Genomic DNA, 18,808 nt, shown 5'->3' with positions numbered 1-18,808 from the left:
GGCAGAAATCAAAATCTCGTTTTTTAGTGCGCGTGCACGTGGGCTATTTTACAAACCCTGAGGTAAACAAACGCTTCACTTTTAAATATTGGCTTCCCGGCCAGTGTATAATTATTATGCAATCATAACATACATTGATTCTCGTGGAAAAGTGAAAATTGCAGGTTATGACTCCTTTAAGCACATCAAGAGCGTTAGATGAAGTGGCAGTGGACCTACAGTATAGTCAAGTGAGAGCAAATCTTCAAATGCATCATATTTTTGCCAGCGATGAAGATCTTTATTAGTTGAACATCTTCGTAAGCTGTCTGTGAATGAATGATTCCACAGGAGTCAGGATGATATATTCGATTTCATTTCACTCAGGTAATACATTTTACAACCAAACAGATTATTACGCCACGATACTAGAAAGTATGACATTACCCGTTTTTTGGACATATACATTAATTTACATTTAATAAAGCTACCATTGTTCACAGTTTATGAACACCCGCCATCCCGCGGTATTGTGTGTATGTGCGAACTCGACTTGAAAACACTCGACTCGAACTCGACTTCTACTTGCCTGCCGTAGACAGTTAACCAGTTTAAACATGCTTGCAGAAATATACATTTGATTATATTTTGGAGAACAGTCAGAAGAAGATCCGTCGATGTACTTTTTTTTTGTGTGTGTGTGTGTGTGTTCAGATGTTCAGTAGCAGTCATGAGCGCGAGCACATGTGAAGTTTCTCTGTCAATACATGCCTTTGAATGCAACACTCTGCAGATTCACTTTATTTCGACATTGTCTAATAATCCAAATGTAGTTGTATAAGTTACTATTATACAAACCAGAGGACAGGCAATGATTTTCGAGCTATACAGATGGCAGAAATAATGCTTATGTCTCTCTTCTGTTTTTGTTGCAAAGATAGCTGATAATAATAGTCATTTAAATAAACAAAATCTAAATAATATAATTTTATATATATGACGACTTCAGAGGCAAAAACCTCTAAGTACCATCTGAAATTTTCTTCTAAAAGAGCATTTTTATCAAGCTTGTATGTTTATGTTCACACGTGGCAATGAAAAGTAGCCTAAGTAGTTTGGTTGTAAATTGTCATTAAAGTGAAATTTCTGAACTTAAATATACGAGCTTGATACAAATGATTGTTTTAGAAGAAGATTTCAGATGGCACTCAGAGGCTTTTGCATCATGAAGTCTTCATATATATATATATATATATATATATATATATATATATATATATATATATATATATATATATATATATACTGTAGGCCTATATGATCCGAAGTAACTAGTTACTCGCTACTTGAGTAGTTTTTTAATTGGATACTTTTTTACTCTTACTCAAGTAACTATTAAGATTATTACTTTTACTTTTACTTTGAGTAAATATTTCTATAAGTACTTGTACTTTTACTTGAGTACAGTTTTTGGATACTCTACCCACCTCTGGTGTTTACTAGGAATAATTGTTCACCTTAAAATGATTCTCATACAATCACAATCAAGCATTCAATACCCCCTGTAGTATAAATTGAAATAATAAACATGTATATATAATTCTAAGCGTAAATTTTATATTATATTTACGATTTAGGGTGAATTCAGGTTGATTAGGACACGTTTTCCTAGTCATCTCAAAGGAAAAAAAGTGTCCCAATCAACCAGAATTCACCCCCTATATAATAAATCTGAAATGTAAAATCTAAATGTACAGCTATATTTCACTAATTAGGGGGCGATGGGGGGTTCGGTGTCTTGCTCAAGGGCACCTCAGTCGCTTCCTGTCGGTATTGAGAATCGAACCCACGACCTTCGGGGTACAATACTTTCTAACCATTAGGCCATGTGCAACCAAAATATTTTGTCCCAAATGTATTAATATCTCAAAAATGATCTTTTATTTTTTGACATGCAACTGGAAACTCAATGGAAAACATGTGCTTGTGGCTTAAAGCAGGGCAACTCTGCAGTTTATGGAATAAGATCCATGAGTCTAAACCCATGCAACCAGAGCTAGGTGTGGAAAAGTCTTGTTTTGCTGAGTGCAAAGCTCAGTTTAAGCCTGGAAACTTCTCACAGAAAGCAGGCCACAGTGGGCCGTGCCAGGGCATTAAAATCTGTCAGCTTTCCAATCTGTTGAAGGCTTTATAGTCTTACATTCAGCACACCAGCAGAGTAAACAATATTGTTCTATGGTAAAATAAAATAAAAATTACATAATGTGAATCGTGACAGAAATTGTGGTGTTAGTGAGTTTTTGTCCTAGACCAAACTTTTTTCATTATTTGGTTGCTAAAAACTGTTCATGCTAGTTTAAAGTGGAACTCTATGAACCACACCAGCCTTCACTATGATTTCTACTGTAACTTCTAGCACATTGTAGTATCAAAAGCAGCTGCTAAAACAAAGTAATGCATGAAAATTCCCGTCATGCGGCATATGGTGAATGCTCGCTTTCTGAGTAGAAGCACTGCTTGTGCTAAAGACCACATGCTAGCTTTGTGTGTCCTGTGTCTTTACAGCGGTCACCGCTAGCAGCAGGTGATTAGCCGCTCCATTTAGACGGTGGATTACTGAACCCTGATATAGACTTGGGCTATACTTTTTATATTCTGTTTGGAGGGGTCATGATCTAAACCCATCTTGCATCCTCGGTAGTGTTTATGGTCCAAAGATCAAAATGAAAATCCACACATTCGTTCCAAAATCTTCTAATGCAGGAAACACACGCACAACCGATTTAAAGCGAACTTCATAGGCAATAACTCAGAAGTAATGCTCCTCACACAAAGCACACATACATATAGGCCAACATTTTGGTATTGGCATGTTTTTTTTTTTTTTTTTTTTTTTTTTTTTTTCTTCTTCATGCTTTTAAAAATGTGTACTTACTGTAAACTAATCAACTTTTTTAGGCACCTAATTGATGTTGACTGCGATTAAATGAAAATGTATTATACAGTATATATATACTGTATTATACAAATATATATTAAAATGTGATTTAGTTGAACTTTACTAAAGTTGAACTTTGTTTTTGACCCACTTAAGTACATCTTTATATGTAATTTCATAATTACTTCTATTGTCTTTGAAATATGGTTAAAGTTACTGCTGAATGAACTGACAAGCATTTATAATAAACTAAAATATACTTTAATGCAATTTCTATTGAAACTTGTGTCATTTATTTAAATATATTTGTAATTACACGTGTAATTAAGTTACATCAGAATATATTCACTTTAAATATATTCTAATATATTTTAATATATTCACTCTTTATTGAAGAACACACTACAGTTACAATTATAACCAATAATCAATAAAAATCAATTACTTCACATGTGCTTTAGTATGTTAGTCAGCATGTTAAAATAAGTGTACTTCTTTAAAGCACGACAAAAGATTATTCAAATAAAGTAAAACTTTTAATTTGCCATTATTTCAAAGAGAATTTTTAAAATGTACTCAAGTATTTTAAGAAACAGTCATGAAAGTGTGCTCTCTTTAAGTGCACTTAAGTGGACTTTTATTTCAGTAATATGTTATCTGTTATAAGTTTTTTTATTTTATTTTTTTATAAAATTTTAAGATTTAAAGTAGCCTACACTACAAGTGCACATTCAGTACAATTAAGCACACTTCTTTTTCACAAGGGTCAGTACCCTTTGGAGTATCCTTAAAGGAATAGTTTACCCAAAAATGAAAATTATCCAATAATTTACTCATCCTCAAGCCATTCTGGCTGTATATGACATTTGAGAACATAACACATAACACAATTGGAGTTATATTAAATAATATCCTGGCTCCTCCCAGTTTTGTAATGGCATTCTCAGACAGCAACATAGTGTCGGCCCAGATCCGGGCCACATCTGGTACATGTGGATTAAACACGTGCCAGATGTGGGCAGGATCTGGGCCGACACTTTATTGCTGTCTGGGATGTGTTCGGCTGAAAGAACAAAGTCATATACACCAAGGATGGCTTCCCAGACAGCAACATAGTATCAGCCCAGATCTGGCCCAAATCTGGTTCATGTGGATTTCACACGGTCCAGATGTGGGCCGGATCTGGGCCGACACTATGTTGCTGTCTGGGTTGAGGATGAGTAAATTATTGGATAATTTTATTTTTGGGTGAACCATTCCTTTAACCCCCAGGTATACTTTCTACACTTCAGGTATACTAAGACCTTTCAAAATTGACCATGAACGTGGATGAAGTTGAAACGAGAGCCAGTTTGACAGATTATACGCAGAACAAATGCCTGTAGTCTTAGCTGTACTTCAACAGGACTGTGTTTGTCAACCCATGGTCAGCAGCAGTACACCTAATACTGGCTACCTGACAGCCGTAACATCAGCCCATCTATGGTAAAGCACTGAGCATGTAGCAAATCTAACGCATGACAGCAGGACTGACAATGCAGCCAAAGAGGCAGAGAGGTCAAATACCAGACCTCTCATAAATGGACAGCTTTTCAAAGTGAAAGCACTACATGAATTCTCCACATGAAGACACACTAAATTATGAGTGAGTGTAGCAGATGCTACAGTAAATGAGGTTAACAGTTTTATTTATTGGTGAACTAGCAACCTTCTAATTACTATAGGCCTTAGCTTTAACCCATGCGCCACGCCATCTCATAGTGTTACATGGGTGTCATAAAGCACAAGCTATACTGTGAGCACATGTTCATTTAATATATTAATATTTTGGCTTTGATAGCACATTCAACTACCAATAGTGTGATTTTAAAGTAAACATGTAAATCATGCTCCTGATGTGCACCGTTTTTTGATGGACATCAAAAAAAAGAAAGAAAGAAAAAAAAAACTTGGTATAATATTATATTGATATTAATTGATATGTTTGTCTTCTTCTTCTTTTTTTTTTTTTTTTTTTTTCTTTTTTTTTTTTACCAAATTTAACTTGCAGAAGTTACTTTGTATGGGTGGGTTTAGGGCTTATTACACCACTGTTCAAAACTTTGGGGTCAGTAAGAACTTTTTATGTTTTTGATTTTCACCAAAGCTGCATTCATTTGATCAAAAATACAGTAAAAACAGTAATATATTATGCAATATGATTACAATTTAAAATATCTAAGTTATATTGTAATATCTGTTAAAATGTTATCCCTGTGATCAAAGTTGAATTTTGAGCAGAATTTCTCCAGTCTTCAGTGGTACATGAAGAAATCATACTAATATGATGATTTGATGCTCAACATTTCTGATTATTATCAATGTTGAAAAGAGTTGTGCTACTTCATAGTTTTGTGGAAACCGTGATGCAGTTTCTTTCAGGATATTTTGATAAATGTAAAGTTTAATATTTGAAATATAAGTCTTATTACAAGTGTCTTTACTGTCATTTTTGCTCAATTTAATTCATCCTTGCTGAATAAAAGTATATATAAAAAAACAAAAACAAACAAACAAAAAACAATCTCATTGATTCCAAACTTTTGAATGGTATTTACTCCAACCTTACAATTTTTCTCATTGAATATCCTGTGTAGGGAAATACAGTGGGTTTCTAATGGCATTTCATGTCAATATTTAACCTTAAATAAGTACAGAAAACCCCCCAGATTGTGTCTATGTCAGGATTATGTTCTGTAATGTGTGTTTTAGTCCAGTGACAGTGACAGTGAGAGAGACTCAAGACTAGAGTGATACACTCTGCATGTTTAGTGTAGGAGTTCTCTGTTCTCTGTTCTGAAGTGTGTATCACGTACTCATTGGAGCAGAGTGTGGGTAGGGCTGCTTGTACTATTTATAACATGCTTTATTTGTGATGTTGACCTGTATAACTTGAGAGGTCTCATCATGTTGGCACATATCCAAGGGTGATGCAATGCACCAAGAAACAATCCCTTCTAGCCAACCATGTTCATTTTCTCCTCAATTGTGGGCCAATCTCTGTTGCACTGCCATAGTGTGCAATATGATAGTCAGGGTAAAAACAGCTACCCCTGACTGTGAAAATTGAATTATCTCCACCTCAATAATATCTCTATGTCTAGACTTCAGCTCTGAGCCAATTCAAACTAGGGCTGTGCAAATACAATCAAATCATTCTAATATGGTGAATTGCTGCTCGAGACACATTCCTTATTATCATATTTTTGAGCAAAACTGCAATAGATTTTCTCAGGATTCTTTGATGAATGGAAAGTTTAAAAGAGCAGCATTTATTTGAAGTAAAAATCTTTTTAAAAATCTTGGTGTGTTCACAAATGACATGAACAACGCAAAAGAGATGGATCCCACAGATTCACTGACATTCAATCCAATTATATTGCAAAGTTGCAATGTAAATGATGTATAGTGTGACATATTGCAGGGCTCGAAATTAACTTTTTTTACTTGGTAGCACTGGTGATCCCAACTTCAAAAAGTTAGGAGCACCAGCAAAAAGTTAGGAGCACCACCAAAAATTAAGGAGCACCACAACTACAAATTATACATTAACAGATTTATTTTATTTAAAAACAACACCAATCAACACCAACAATCACTGGGGCTTTACACATCCTGTGGCCAGGATTTGAAATTTGGTCTTCTGGCTCTATATCATCTCACCCCGATGATATTGGCACATGATTTGTCATTTGCATATGTCATGTTAATCGCAACTTTTCATGAGCTGCAACATAGGTTTAAAATTAGTGAAGGCAAGCTCTTCTTTGGCGATGGTGTATGCCGTGTTATATTTGACGTTTAGCTCTGCCAGTAGAGCAGAACGACCGGTGCGGTGAAGTGATAAGTCACAGCTTAGGACCCCAGTAGTATGCCTGATCTAAAGCTGTTCTCGCGATTCTTAATGTAATCAATCAAACTTTAATTAATGTAATAATATTTTTTTTTTATCTTGAATATTGATATAGTTTAAGTGAATGAAATAGCATTTTTAGGTATGTTTTGTGACATTAATTGTTATTAAGCAATAAGGCATAATTACAAGCATGTCAATTAATTCTTAAACAGAATTATGCTTAAGTATCATATTTGTTATCGAAGTTTTTATCGAACAATATCGTAGATGGTGAAAAAAATCCATTAAGAACAAGAAATGTTTAATTTCACAATCTGTAGCTTTGGTTATGTATATGAAATACAGTATATAAGTTAAAAGATAGTAATGGTTGTTATAACGTAGTTCAAACGACTTATATAATAAAGTGATATCTGATTTGTTTGCCACACACTTGTCCCTGCATTTTTTGTGCTTGGTACTCTCTCTGTGTTTAACCAAGCTCTCGCGCTTAAAATGTATTGATTCAGTTGCGAACGCTGTGTTACCTGCAAACTCTGTCCCACAAAGATTTATTTTCAGCTGGTGCATCCACATTAACCACATCACCAACTCCAGGATTATTTGTGACTTTAGGTGACGGCTTACAAAAGAAATCTGTCAGCGTTCGTTTCATCTTCTCTCTTATTCAGCCTTTTAAATCTCACGCGGTAGTCAGCTCCCTGTCACGTGACAACGAAATGCAGTGAAAGGGAGTGGGAGTGATTGACAGCTAATATTAACCAATCTAAAATCTGCTTTAAAGTTAAGAACGTAAGGATGAAGTTTGATTGGTTATGTAAAGTTGGATAGAATGATGGTCCGGCCATCGCGTATCAGCGCACATAAGGTACACACTGTACAGTAATTTGCGAATGTTTTGTAGAGAAATGAAAACAGGTCGCACCACAACCATTATTTGTACTCGCACAAATGCTCCCAAATATGTTTTTAGGTCGCACAGATTAAATTTCAAGAGCATATGCGACCAAAATGGTCGCAATTTCGAGCCGTGTATTGCGATGTGTATCATATCGTATCATCAAATTAATTCATCCTCAAAGGTGTTAACAACAAGACACCCCAGTACCTGATATTTTATTGCGTGCTGGTCGTGTCCTGTTCAGGTCATAATAGTGTTGAATATATGAGCAGAGAAGAGAGAGAGCGGATTATGTCCTGGCTATTTCTCTTGGCTGCACTACACCTCTTGTGAAATGCTGCTGGCTGAAACCGAGGCCTTTGAAATCCAGAAGGAAGCAGCTCAGGCACTCCTGGAGGTCTCGATCATAAGAAGACAGCTGCAGTGCTGCGGGTCAGACCTAAGGATCAGAGGATGGTGAAAAGACACAAATGACTGCTCATACCACAGAACAGCTATGTGCGAGTCGTCACGTACATCAGTCTGACCTTTTCAAGCTCTTTAAGGTCAAGAAGATGAAATCACTAATTAGGTTTGCCAGGATTTCATGAAAAATTACACAAATATCAATGTAATGACAGTATATTGGACCGAATGTGGGGAATTTCTAATTCGTTGAAAAAAAATGTTGTGATGTGTCAAAAGGGGTTGAACAGACCCAGAAGCAGTTTAGAGCTAACTTACCTGTACAATAAGTTGTGTAAAACGTGTATTCAAGCGATCAATTTTGAGCATCTAGATGGTATAATCAAATACATCTTGAGGAGCCCTCTCTGAGTTTGTATTTATTTGTCATTTTAACTGAAACGGAGTATAAAAGTGGACTTCAAAAATGTATTATCCTCTTGCACACTCTATAGGCCATGAATGATCAGCGACTAGTCGACATCAAACTTAAAGCTTCATGGCAGACCATTAAAGTCGACTAGTCGCTGATCATTCATGGCCTATAGAGGGTGAGCAGTAAGCTGTGAGAAATATAGGTTCAGGCTTATTTGTTCATCAATGACGCCAGGGGCGTATCCCCCTTGGTCCTTTCGCGATCTCAGTCCGGGGACTGGGGTCGTAATCCCCTTGGCCCTTTCGCGATCTTATTCCGGAGGCTGGGGGCGTATCCCCCTTGGTCATTTCGCGATCTTATTCCGGAGGCTGGGGGCGTATCCCCCTTGGTCCTTTCGTGATCTCATTCCAGAGGCTGGGGGAATATCCGCCTTGGTCCTTTCACGATCTCATTCCGGAGGCTGGGGGCGTATCCTCCTTGGTCCTTTCGCGATCTCATTCCGGGGCTGGGGGCATATCCCCCTTGGTCCTTTTGCGATCTCATTCCAGGGGCTGGGGGCGTATCCTCCTTGGTCCTTTCCAGATCTCATTCCGGGGGCTGGGGGCGAATCCCCCTTGGTCCATTTGCGATCTCATTCCGGAGGCTGGGGGCGTATCCCCCTTGTTCCTTTCCAGATCTCATTCCAGAGGCTGGGGGCGTATCCCCCTTGGTCCTTCCGTGATCTCATTCCGGGGGATGGAGGCATATACCCTTTGGTCCTTTCACGATCTCATTCCGAGGACTGGGGGTGTATCTCCCTTGGTCCTTTCGCGATCTTGCATTGTGTGTATGTGTATGTATGTGTGTGTGTGTGTATATATATATATATATATATGTGTGTGTGTATGTATGTGTGTGTGTGTGTATATAGAAATTTTCTTTTAGGCTTTTTAATATTAAAACACCCAGGATACGCACACGAAATGGGCATTTTAAACGATAAACTGACACAAAGACATTTGAATATGTGTATATGGTCCTCCTTCCGCACATTTGTAAACACTGACTCGGTACTTCCGCCTACGTCAAGCATGACCTTTTCAACGTAATTGCGTATTACGTGACGTCACAAACGCGCATCATAGAACAGAGCAAGGTGAGCATTTGTGCTTATAAAACTTAAACTTTTTTATTTATTTTTTTAAATGACCGATCGTTTCGCTAGATAATACCCTTATTCATCGTCTGGTATCGTTTAAAGCCCTTTGAAGCTGCACTGAAACTGTCATTTGGATCTTGAACCATTTGGGGCCCATTGAAGTCCATTATATGGAAAAAAATCCTTGAATGTTTTCATCAAAAACCTTAATTTCTTTTCGACTGAAGAAAGAAAGACATGGACATCTTGGATGACATGGGGGTGAGTAAATTATCAGCAAAAGTTTTTTTTTAAAGTGAACTAATCTTTTAAGAGATTTGCTCTCAAGCTATTTTCAACACTTTAGATTGGTTAATAATTTGTAAAAATAACATAACCACGTGGGGACTGACCAATAGCATCGATTTGTGAAAAAATATGAAATTGACAAAATTTGGACATACGAGGTTACCGTCCGACAGCGACGATATATACATACATGGCTTGGTTGAATTCCAATGTAGAACACGGTCTGTTATTTCTTGATAACAGACCGCTACCGAAGTATAACACACCGTTGCCATGAAAAACAGAGCGTTGCTATGGACGCAGAATGAACTATTTTCTTTAGCGGAAGCAATACAATCGTTTTTAAATCAATAAACTTATTTTTTAAATCAATATTTTGTGTCAAATTATTTATTTATTTTGTAGGTAGCCATGTAATAAGCGGGATAATGTATAGCGAGGCGGTTGTTATAGCTAATAACAACCCCTTCAGGCTGATTCAAGACCCCTCCGCCCTGTCGGGGTTGTTATTCGCTATAACAACCGCCTCCCTATACATTATCCCTTAAATATATGTATATGTTACTTAAAATAATATAAATGTTGACTGAAAGAAAGTTAAATGTATCTCAACAGTAAATACTGACAAAATATAAATTACTCCATTAAGCAAGTGGAAAATAGTGTTTTTTATTAATTATTTTTTTATTATAATATTTTTCATAAAATAATTCAACCATATAATAAAAAAAAAAAATTCCTCATTTAGGATGGCTAAAGCAGCATCTAAGCTGTATATGTCCCATATCAAGACATACAGAAAAAGAACCATATGACCTACTTGGTTCAATAGTGAGGGTGGTGTTAAATTTAGCAGGCCTGATTTACAGCCCTGTGACCAAACACATGACAGCATCAAGGCACAGTACACAGCCCATGTTTTGATGCTTGTCTGATCATTATGTCTCAATAAAGTATTGAGCTTTCATGTGCTTTTCTGGTAAATCATATCATGCTTTGTGTTTTTCCTCTGTGTGGAAAACATTGAGCAATGATAACTTTAATTTAACAAAAAGGTTGCAGCCATATACCACTGTGACCTTAAAATGAGTATGACTGCCTTATCAATCTATTATGCATACTGGAATATCCATTCAAAACACATGAGTATAGCTTCTAGCTAAAACCTTGATTTCTTTTAATGAGAGTAAATGTTTTCATTAGACACTATTTTGATGTAATTTTGCTTGTAATCTTGTAATTATTTCTCAGAGAATGTTAAGTCATATGTAACATTTCAATTGTTTTTATGTTAAGATCTCACACTACCTAAATAAATAAATAAATAGTATTAAGTTATTAATAATATATAATATATATTCAATGTAGTAAATATATGAATCTTAAAAAGTAACACTACTACCAGAGTTGGGGGTAACGCATTACAAGAAAAGTTACATAACCAGATTACTAACAAGTGAAGTAACACATTACTTTTAAATTTACAACAAAATACCTTTTATACCATGGTTACTTTTTCAAACAATTAACACAAGTTACTTTGTTTTTCCATTTACTGTCTGACTACTCTCCTTTCCCCATGTTGAGAGAAATTGTAAGGCGTTGTGTGTGAACATGATGGTTATTGTAGCTCTAAATGTGAGCATGCATTTACTCATCTCACTCGCACAAAACACAATCACTATTCCACCATCATCATTCATCGTGCTTATATGTTTGTGTCACAGCCACTACGTGAACTCTGTTACCCTAACTGTAAATCATTTTATTGTAAATCATTACATTTTTAGCTAATTTCCCTGAATTTAAGTAGACATTATTAGTAGCTAGAACATCAGAACAATGTTATGATTATTTTGTCAACAGCGTAACATGAGAATGGCAACATGATTAATGTAGTATGTTCAGATTACCTTCACATTACACAGATTCATACTACGTATATAGAACATACTTTTTTAGTGGTTGAAAAGTTATTCCAAAGAACTCAGAGAGATTGTGATTTCAGACACAGCCAATGTCTAGACTGTACACAATCTATGTGGCGCGTCCGTAGCCAATAAAACCATTCACGCCCCTTGAAGGTGCAAGATTTTTGTCTGATGGGGTTGGTGACATTTCAAATAATGCATTTATCAATCAGTTTGAATCTTGTAACAACACAAATTTTCCGTGTAGACACGTCAATCCAAAATAACTTGGTTTATGCCTTGCCTGTTGTGGCAGTTCTCTAAGCACAGTGTTCTCTAAGCTGGATATCTAAAAACCTACTGAGTAACATGATTTAAATGTTCTAGAAAGATCACACGTCTCTTGCTGGTCTTAGACTGTCTCTCCTGTCATAAAACGTTCATTCCCTTCAGCTGTTGCCCATATGTTCAATCACGCCATTTAGGATGAGCTCATTTATGTGGTAAACACATATTGTCCAAGTTTTTCGAAAGAGACCCTGCAGGCTGCTCATTGGTGCTGTCATTGATATTTATTAGGGGGTGGCATTGAAGCTTGATGTGCTTGTGAAAGTACAGTGGGAACCTGGGAGGAGTTACACCACAGCCACTCGATACAGGGGATGACATCCCCAAAATAACCCTACAAAGTGTATATAGGGATCTGCTTCAACCTTCACTGTCAGAAGAGCAGACTGTGCACACCGTGCAATAAAGTTAATGAAACTAGTAGTGATGATGGGACAGATAAATTAACAAAACTTGACCAAAAAAGTAAATCCACTCAAAACGGAACAGATTCCTCTGGAAAAGTGACAATTTTTTCAGACCTGAAGTGGATTGTGGTTGTTTTAAAAACAGAAGACGGTGTGAACCCAAAGTGTTGAGGTTCAAGATCCCCCCCAAAAAGGATTTTACTCTAACCTGGAGCTTGATTTGAGGCATTTTGAGTTCTTTGTCCTCCTCTTGAGCCTAGAGCCAAGGGGGGAGGCAGAGCCGTGGCGTCTGCGGGAATGAAGTACAGCTACCAGTATCCGGTGTCACAGTACACACGCTCCAACACGCACTACACATCCACTCATTACACACCTTCACCTTACTCCAGCAGCTCGTACTCGCCCAGCTACTACAGTGCCACGAAGTTGAGCCCTACGACACTCCACACACCATCATACTACACTCCACCAGCTTACACACCTGCGTACAAGCCCACCTCCACTTACACCTCTGTCTATAGCAAGCCATCGCGGCAGAGCAGTTCGGCCCGGACAGGTGTACAACTTACTCCTACTGTAACCCTCAAACCCGCCCGGGCCGTGCGCTTCACAAACGATATTGTGTTCCAGGATTTAGTCCGGCACAGTGAGCTGGAACAGATCGGCCGGTTTATGAGGGCGAGGAAAGTGCGTCTGGACACCATCTTCCATTCTGGTGAGTGAACCTTACCAAATCGACATCTTATTTTAGAGGTGCTAAGAGATTGTATTGTGCTAAGATTAAGCAAACCATTCATAGGTTTACTTCCTGAAGAGTGTGAAGGCATCGGCTTTATGGCGTGTTTGAAACATAGATCAAACATAGCGGTCTAACATGTCAACTTCTGGTTCAACCAATAGTAGTTAGTTGGGGCAGGCCAATGGGGGTTAAGAGTTAGCTTCGGCAGTTACGGTGTGCTCAAGTCAGGTCAGACAGAACGTATTTACAAGAACATTAGCACAACTCATAATTTTGAGTTTAATTATGAGAATTAACGATTTTCTTAAGAGTTTCGGAGTTGGGTGTGTGAAGGGGAGAACTATTTATTTATCACTTGTACTGTAGGTGTAGAGTTAAAGAATCTTGATGAAATTTTATTGCCATCTTGCTCTGATCAAAGTTATTTGAAGTTAATTATGACTAATAAACTCATAAATACAAACTTTTCGAGAGGACTTGAATGGACACATCTGTTTGTAGACACTGTAATGACAAAAAGTATGTTACTCCTTTGATGTCTATTCAAAAGTAGCTGAGTATCTTATTAAAAAAAATTTTTTTCACAGAAATTCATTAAAGGAGACATATCATGCTTTTAAATCGTTCCTTTTAACATATAAATCATACATTTGTAGTCTATATAAAGCGGAACTGCAATGCTTGGGTCTGAATTCCTCATTATTATAGCTCCACAGGCCCCTTTTTTACCCCTTTTCTGATGTGCGTCTGAGAGCAACTCGTTTTGGTGCGGTCTCTTTAAATACAATTGAGACACTTCATACCCCACCCCCTCTCCAGGTTGCAGAGGTTCAACTCCACCCCGTTCGGCCATTTTTGTAGTTTGATGGCAGAGATACGATTATAGCGGCACAGAAACTTTTTATTCACACGTTATTAACAAAATGTCAACAACGGAAGACTTGTCCAGCCAGCCTTACATGTTCGAGCCAGAGTCGGAGCCGGAGCGAGATGAAAATGAAGACGACGAACCTGCAGAACAACGTCTTCATATGGATGTATCGCAATGGTGTGTTACTGTATTTACACATGAAACTTTGGTCTTCCGACCTTTTACCACCGTGTCGATTTATTTTGATTAATATGTGCGAGGGAGAGAGAGCAAGACAGCGTCTAGTTTGGAGACGGTGTCTTGTTTACACTTTCGCCTGGCTCCGAAGAGAGAGAGAGTGCGTGCGCGCAACCGGGTCTCTCTCTCTCTCTGCTCGTTCTTTCAGTTAAACATGCGCCCTGTCCACAGTCTATGGCCCTGTCACAAGCGCGGCAGTTCATCTACATTAGACGGTGTAATGTAGCGTGTGGGTTACTACATCCAACAACCGAACATTTTAACTTACCCTCTCGTAACTTCTGCATCTTTTAGCTTGGACTACAAAATTGCAGCGAGAAATAAAAATGGCGGATTGCTCGAAGTGTTGGGCTGGAAGTCAATGTCCTTATTTGGCAGTTCCGCTGCAAATACTGTGACGTAATAGTTCACAAAACGTCATAGATAACAGAAAAATCTGAACAGGTTGAAAAATAAGGCCAAAACAGAATATAAAGATATCAACGAAGCACCTGAAGAGAATAATTTCAACTTTTCTGTACAAATATCTCTCCAAATATACAACAAAATGCATTTAAGGGCTAAAAAAGTGGATTTAGCATGATATGTCCCCTTTAAAGCATGTGCAAACCAGCTTGTCACTGGGACAGTAACCTTAAAAGGATGAATTTGTACCCTTAAAAGTAGCATATTAGTACCTTAAAGTAATAGTATGTACCCTTAAGGTAATACTATGAAGTTTTTATGGGTAAATAAGCAAAAACATTTCTGAGAGCGAATATCATTGTAGGATGATTCATCAGTGATGGATTTTGTTGGCTTACATTTTTCTCTGTTTACTTCAGGGACTTATTTGTATATGTGTTTATGGTTATTTCTCAGATGATTGGTCAACAACAATTCACCAGAACTGATTGCCTATTAAACAATGGTGAAGAATTCAAATCACAGATTTCCTCGACTGTACGCACCAGCAGAGCAAATGGCATTAAAGGGATAGTTCACCCTAAAATGAAAAATAAATATATCCGGGATGTGTCACATGGGATCATTCTGTGATACTTATGTGTCTTTTTTTAAAAAAGCTTGATGCTGGTCGCTATTCACTGCCATTATATGGACGAGCGTGAGTGGGACTTTTTTTTTTTTAAATCCTTTGTGGTCAATAAAAGAAAGAAGGGCATACGGCATTAGAACACCACCAGGATGAGTAAATGATGACTTCATAATTTTAGGGTGAGCTATCCCTTTAAGATGAAAGGGAACGTTAATAAATTGCTCTCAACTTCTTGGGGAAAAAAATGTTAATGGAATAAAACATAATAAAAACTAATGGAAGATGGAGGATTTTGGGAATATTTTGCCATTCCGTTTGGTGCTGCTTGTGATGCAGAAATAGCACAATTAACTTAATACATAGTTCTTTATGTGTCTGTTTAGGGAGAATTAGTATAATTCCATATTTCCAATTCCAAACCATAACAAGAGCTGATTTGTATTTTTCTTCATCTTCTCAGGAATGGCAGCACTCCATGAAGCCGTTCTCTCAGGAAACCTGGAGTGTGTGAAGCTCCTGATAAAGTACGGAGCTGACGTTCATCAGAGGGATGAGAACGGATGGACACCACTGCATATGGCATGCAGCGACGGTTACCCTGAGATTGCACGGTGAGAGCAAGTTCACACAAGCAACACCAAAAACCGTCTGAAAACAAATTGGTATTGCATTAGATTACCCAGTGCTTGCAAAAACAAATGTATTTCAATGACAAAATCACTCATACATAAACACATACATTAACTCATGCAATAAACACAAACAATGAACAATGAACCATGACAATGCATTGACAGTTTAACTCTACTATAACTATACCGGACAGTACGATAACAGGTACTGTTTTTTCCCCGAGTATACTGAAGTGTATTTGGTTTCCAGAGGGGGTATAGTATCAGATTTGCTCAATTATTTGTATTAAAATGTAAAATATATTTTTTTTTCTCTAGGTACCTTCTCTCTCTGGGTGCCAGTGTGGAAGCAGAAAATGAAAATGGGGAGAAACCAGCAGATCTCATCGACCCAGACTGTAAAGATCTGCTCAAACTCTTCGAGACAGGCTGTGTTTGAGGGCTGAGCCGCAGAAGAACTGAGGAAGAAACGCTACAATTTATGATCACTGTCCTGAGCTTCTCGTTTTGTGTGGTTGAACGTTCTCCTGGATATTCTTCTTTTGTTTTTTGTTTTTTGGGGCTTTTAGCTGTAGATGCGACTTTAGTACAAGGCTAAAGAGGAACAATAAACCGTACATATCTGTTAGCTTTGAAAGTCAAAACACTGCAATTCACAGCACATTTTATTTCTGTAATCTTAAGTATTTCTGAGTGAAACATGATATTCAACAAGAAGAAAATTAGTGATTTTATCCATTGGGAATAGATTGGATTATGAAAAGTCGGTGTTACATACCAGATTGTCAGAAGGTTTGAGTGAAGAGGATGAAAAAGGAAGAGAGATTTCTAATGGCAGACATTTAATTGAGGCTAAGCAAGTTGTTATATTTTAATAAAAGATTACAAGGACAAAGATTTTCTCTGGAATAACACAATAATGCCAGGACTGTATATGTAAAGATGCATGTGTATGTGGACTTCACAGGAGCACCATACATTTGCACAAACCAGCATCTCTCAGTGTTTACAGAAGATCTTTTCTGAATGCCATCTGCAGTCGTGTTCATTTTCATTGCTGTGTTAAACATATATTGTACCAGGGGTCTCTTTGACATGCTCATGATTGTTAATAGTTTCACAAAAGAGATATTTTATGTGACAAGGGATTCAATCGTGTTGATGTAAAGAGTACTGCACTCCCGAGATGGGCCGCTGTGCTGTCTGTCTGCTGGGCAGCTGGAGCGCACACTGAAAACCTGCAGAAACACTGAGGGTTCGTGCACTACTGTTAAACCTGAGGGCACTACTGACATGTTGAATGTCTCTTGTCAAAGTCTTATCTTTATCTTATTTTTTACAATGTTTTCATAAATAAATCTGCTTTTTATACAAATATTGAGTTGTTTTTACATCAAACTCTTTAAATATTATACAAAAAAAAGAACAAGTACATAATGATGTGTAACAGGAGGATGGATTATGTTTTTGGATTAAAGTAACAAAATTAGGGAACAAAATACATTTCTAAAGCAGGGGCTCCTAAACATCAGATAGCTCAAACTTGTAACCTTTTCACAGGTGTGTTTGCAGGCTGGAAGACGAACACAGTTGAATAAAGTTCCAAACGTAGTTTAATAACTAGTAATCCAAAAGGCAGGCATTAACACAACAGATACGAAACGGAGCAAACACAAAGAAGGTAATTTACTAAACACAGCTGAACTGAACTAACTAATGATCATAACCATCGAAACATATGAGTGGCGGGAAACAGAGGCCTTGTCCACACGGACACGGGTATTTTTTATAACCGTGACTAATTTTACGCGGTTCGGCCGTTCATCCACACGGAAATGCAGTATCAGGTCACTGAAACCGAACATTTTTGAAAACCCTTGAAGATTTTCAGAAACGCCGGTTGCAGTGTTGTCGTGTGGACAGTAAAACCGGGGTTTTTGCTTCTGATTCAGGCTTCTGATTGGCCAACGTGGCTTTACGATTAGAGTTATATCGCCGCCTGCTGGTGTGGCATGCTCTTGACAGCGTTTGATAGCGTGTTTTTGCGTTTTCATATAGGCGGAGATTTCTTTTAAACTGAGCATGTGTGGACGGGTTTTTTGTTAAAAACGCAGGAGAAAAATCTCCGGTTATAAAAATACCCGTGTCCGTGTGGACTAGGCCAGAGACAAAGAAACACATTTGACGTGACGAAAATAAACGTCAATAAATTTTGGAGCGCCACAAGGATCTGTGTTGGGCTCTCTATTTTTTTCAGTATATATGCTGCCACATAGTGCTGCCGATGATACTCATACAAAGTTCTGTCATGAAACTCTAGATAGAGCAGGCTGATACTGTAGGTCCTTAACTCAATTTGTTAGTGATCATAAGGTTATCTACATAGCACAGCTGATTGGTTGCGGTTGCATCAGAAGCTTATGAGCTTGCTGCTTAACATTCAAATACTATTAAATATTCAAATTAAAATGATTCAGATAAGACTAAAATTGAACCAAAAACCTGTTCAGAGAATATAATTCTTTACTCCAGGGGTGCCCAATCCTGCTCCTGTCGATCGACTGTCCTGCACAGTTCATCTCCAACCCTAATCAAACACACCTGAATCAACCAATTAAGGTCTTCAGGATCACTTGAAAATTAAAGGCAGGTGTGTTTGATTAGGGTTG

At 37.5% G+C, this 18,808-nt stretch overlaps 1 protein-coding gene across 1 annotated transcript; it reads left to right on the top strand.

Moving 5' to 3' along the window:
- The first annotated feature begins 12,592 nt into the window (after positions 1-12,592).
- On the top strand, positions 12,593-17,514 carry ppp1r27a (protein phosphatase 1, regulatory subunit 27a). The gene is made up of 3 exons (XM_079871905.1): positions 12,593-13,339; positions 15,968-16,118; positions 16,458-17,514. Exons 1-3 carry the CDS (start codon positions 12,922-12,924, stop codon positions 16,576-16,578), a joined length of 690 nt encoding a protein of 229 aa, XP_079728031.1. The 5' UTR covers positions 12,593-12,921; the 3' UTR covers positions 16,579-17,514.
- The last annotated feature ends 1,294 nt before the right edge of the window (positions 17,515-18,808 follow it).

The sequence above is a fragment of the Squalius cephalus genome (genome assembly GCF_949319135.1).
Source record: "Squalius cephalus genome assembly, chromosome: 1".
Taxonomy (NCBI): domain Eukaryota; kingdom Metazoa; phylum Chordata; class Actinopteri; order Cypriniformes; family Leuciscidae; genus Squalius; species Squalius cephalus.
Note: the sequence above shows the minus strand (reverse complement) of the source record. Positions and strands in the feature narration are given on the sequence as shown.

Excerpts from the sequence above, each read along its gene's own strand:
- ppp1r27a (XM_079871905.1), top strand. The coding sequence starts at position 12,922 with ATGAAGTACAGCTACCAGTATCCGGTGTCACAGTACACACGCTCCAAC. Across the intron at positions 13,340-15,967 it reads GGACACCATCTTCCATTCTG|GAATGGCAGCACTCCATGAA; the intron begins GTGAGTGAACCT and ends TCATCTTCTCAG. Across the intron at positions 16,119-16,457 it reads GGTTACCCTGAGATTGCACG|GTACCTTCTCTCTCTGGGTG; the intron begins GTGAGAGCAAGT and ends TTTTTTCTCTAG.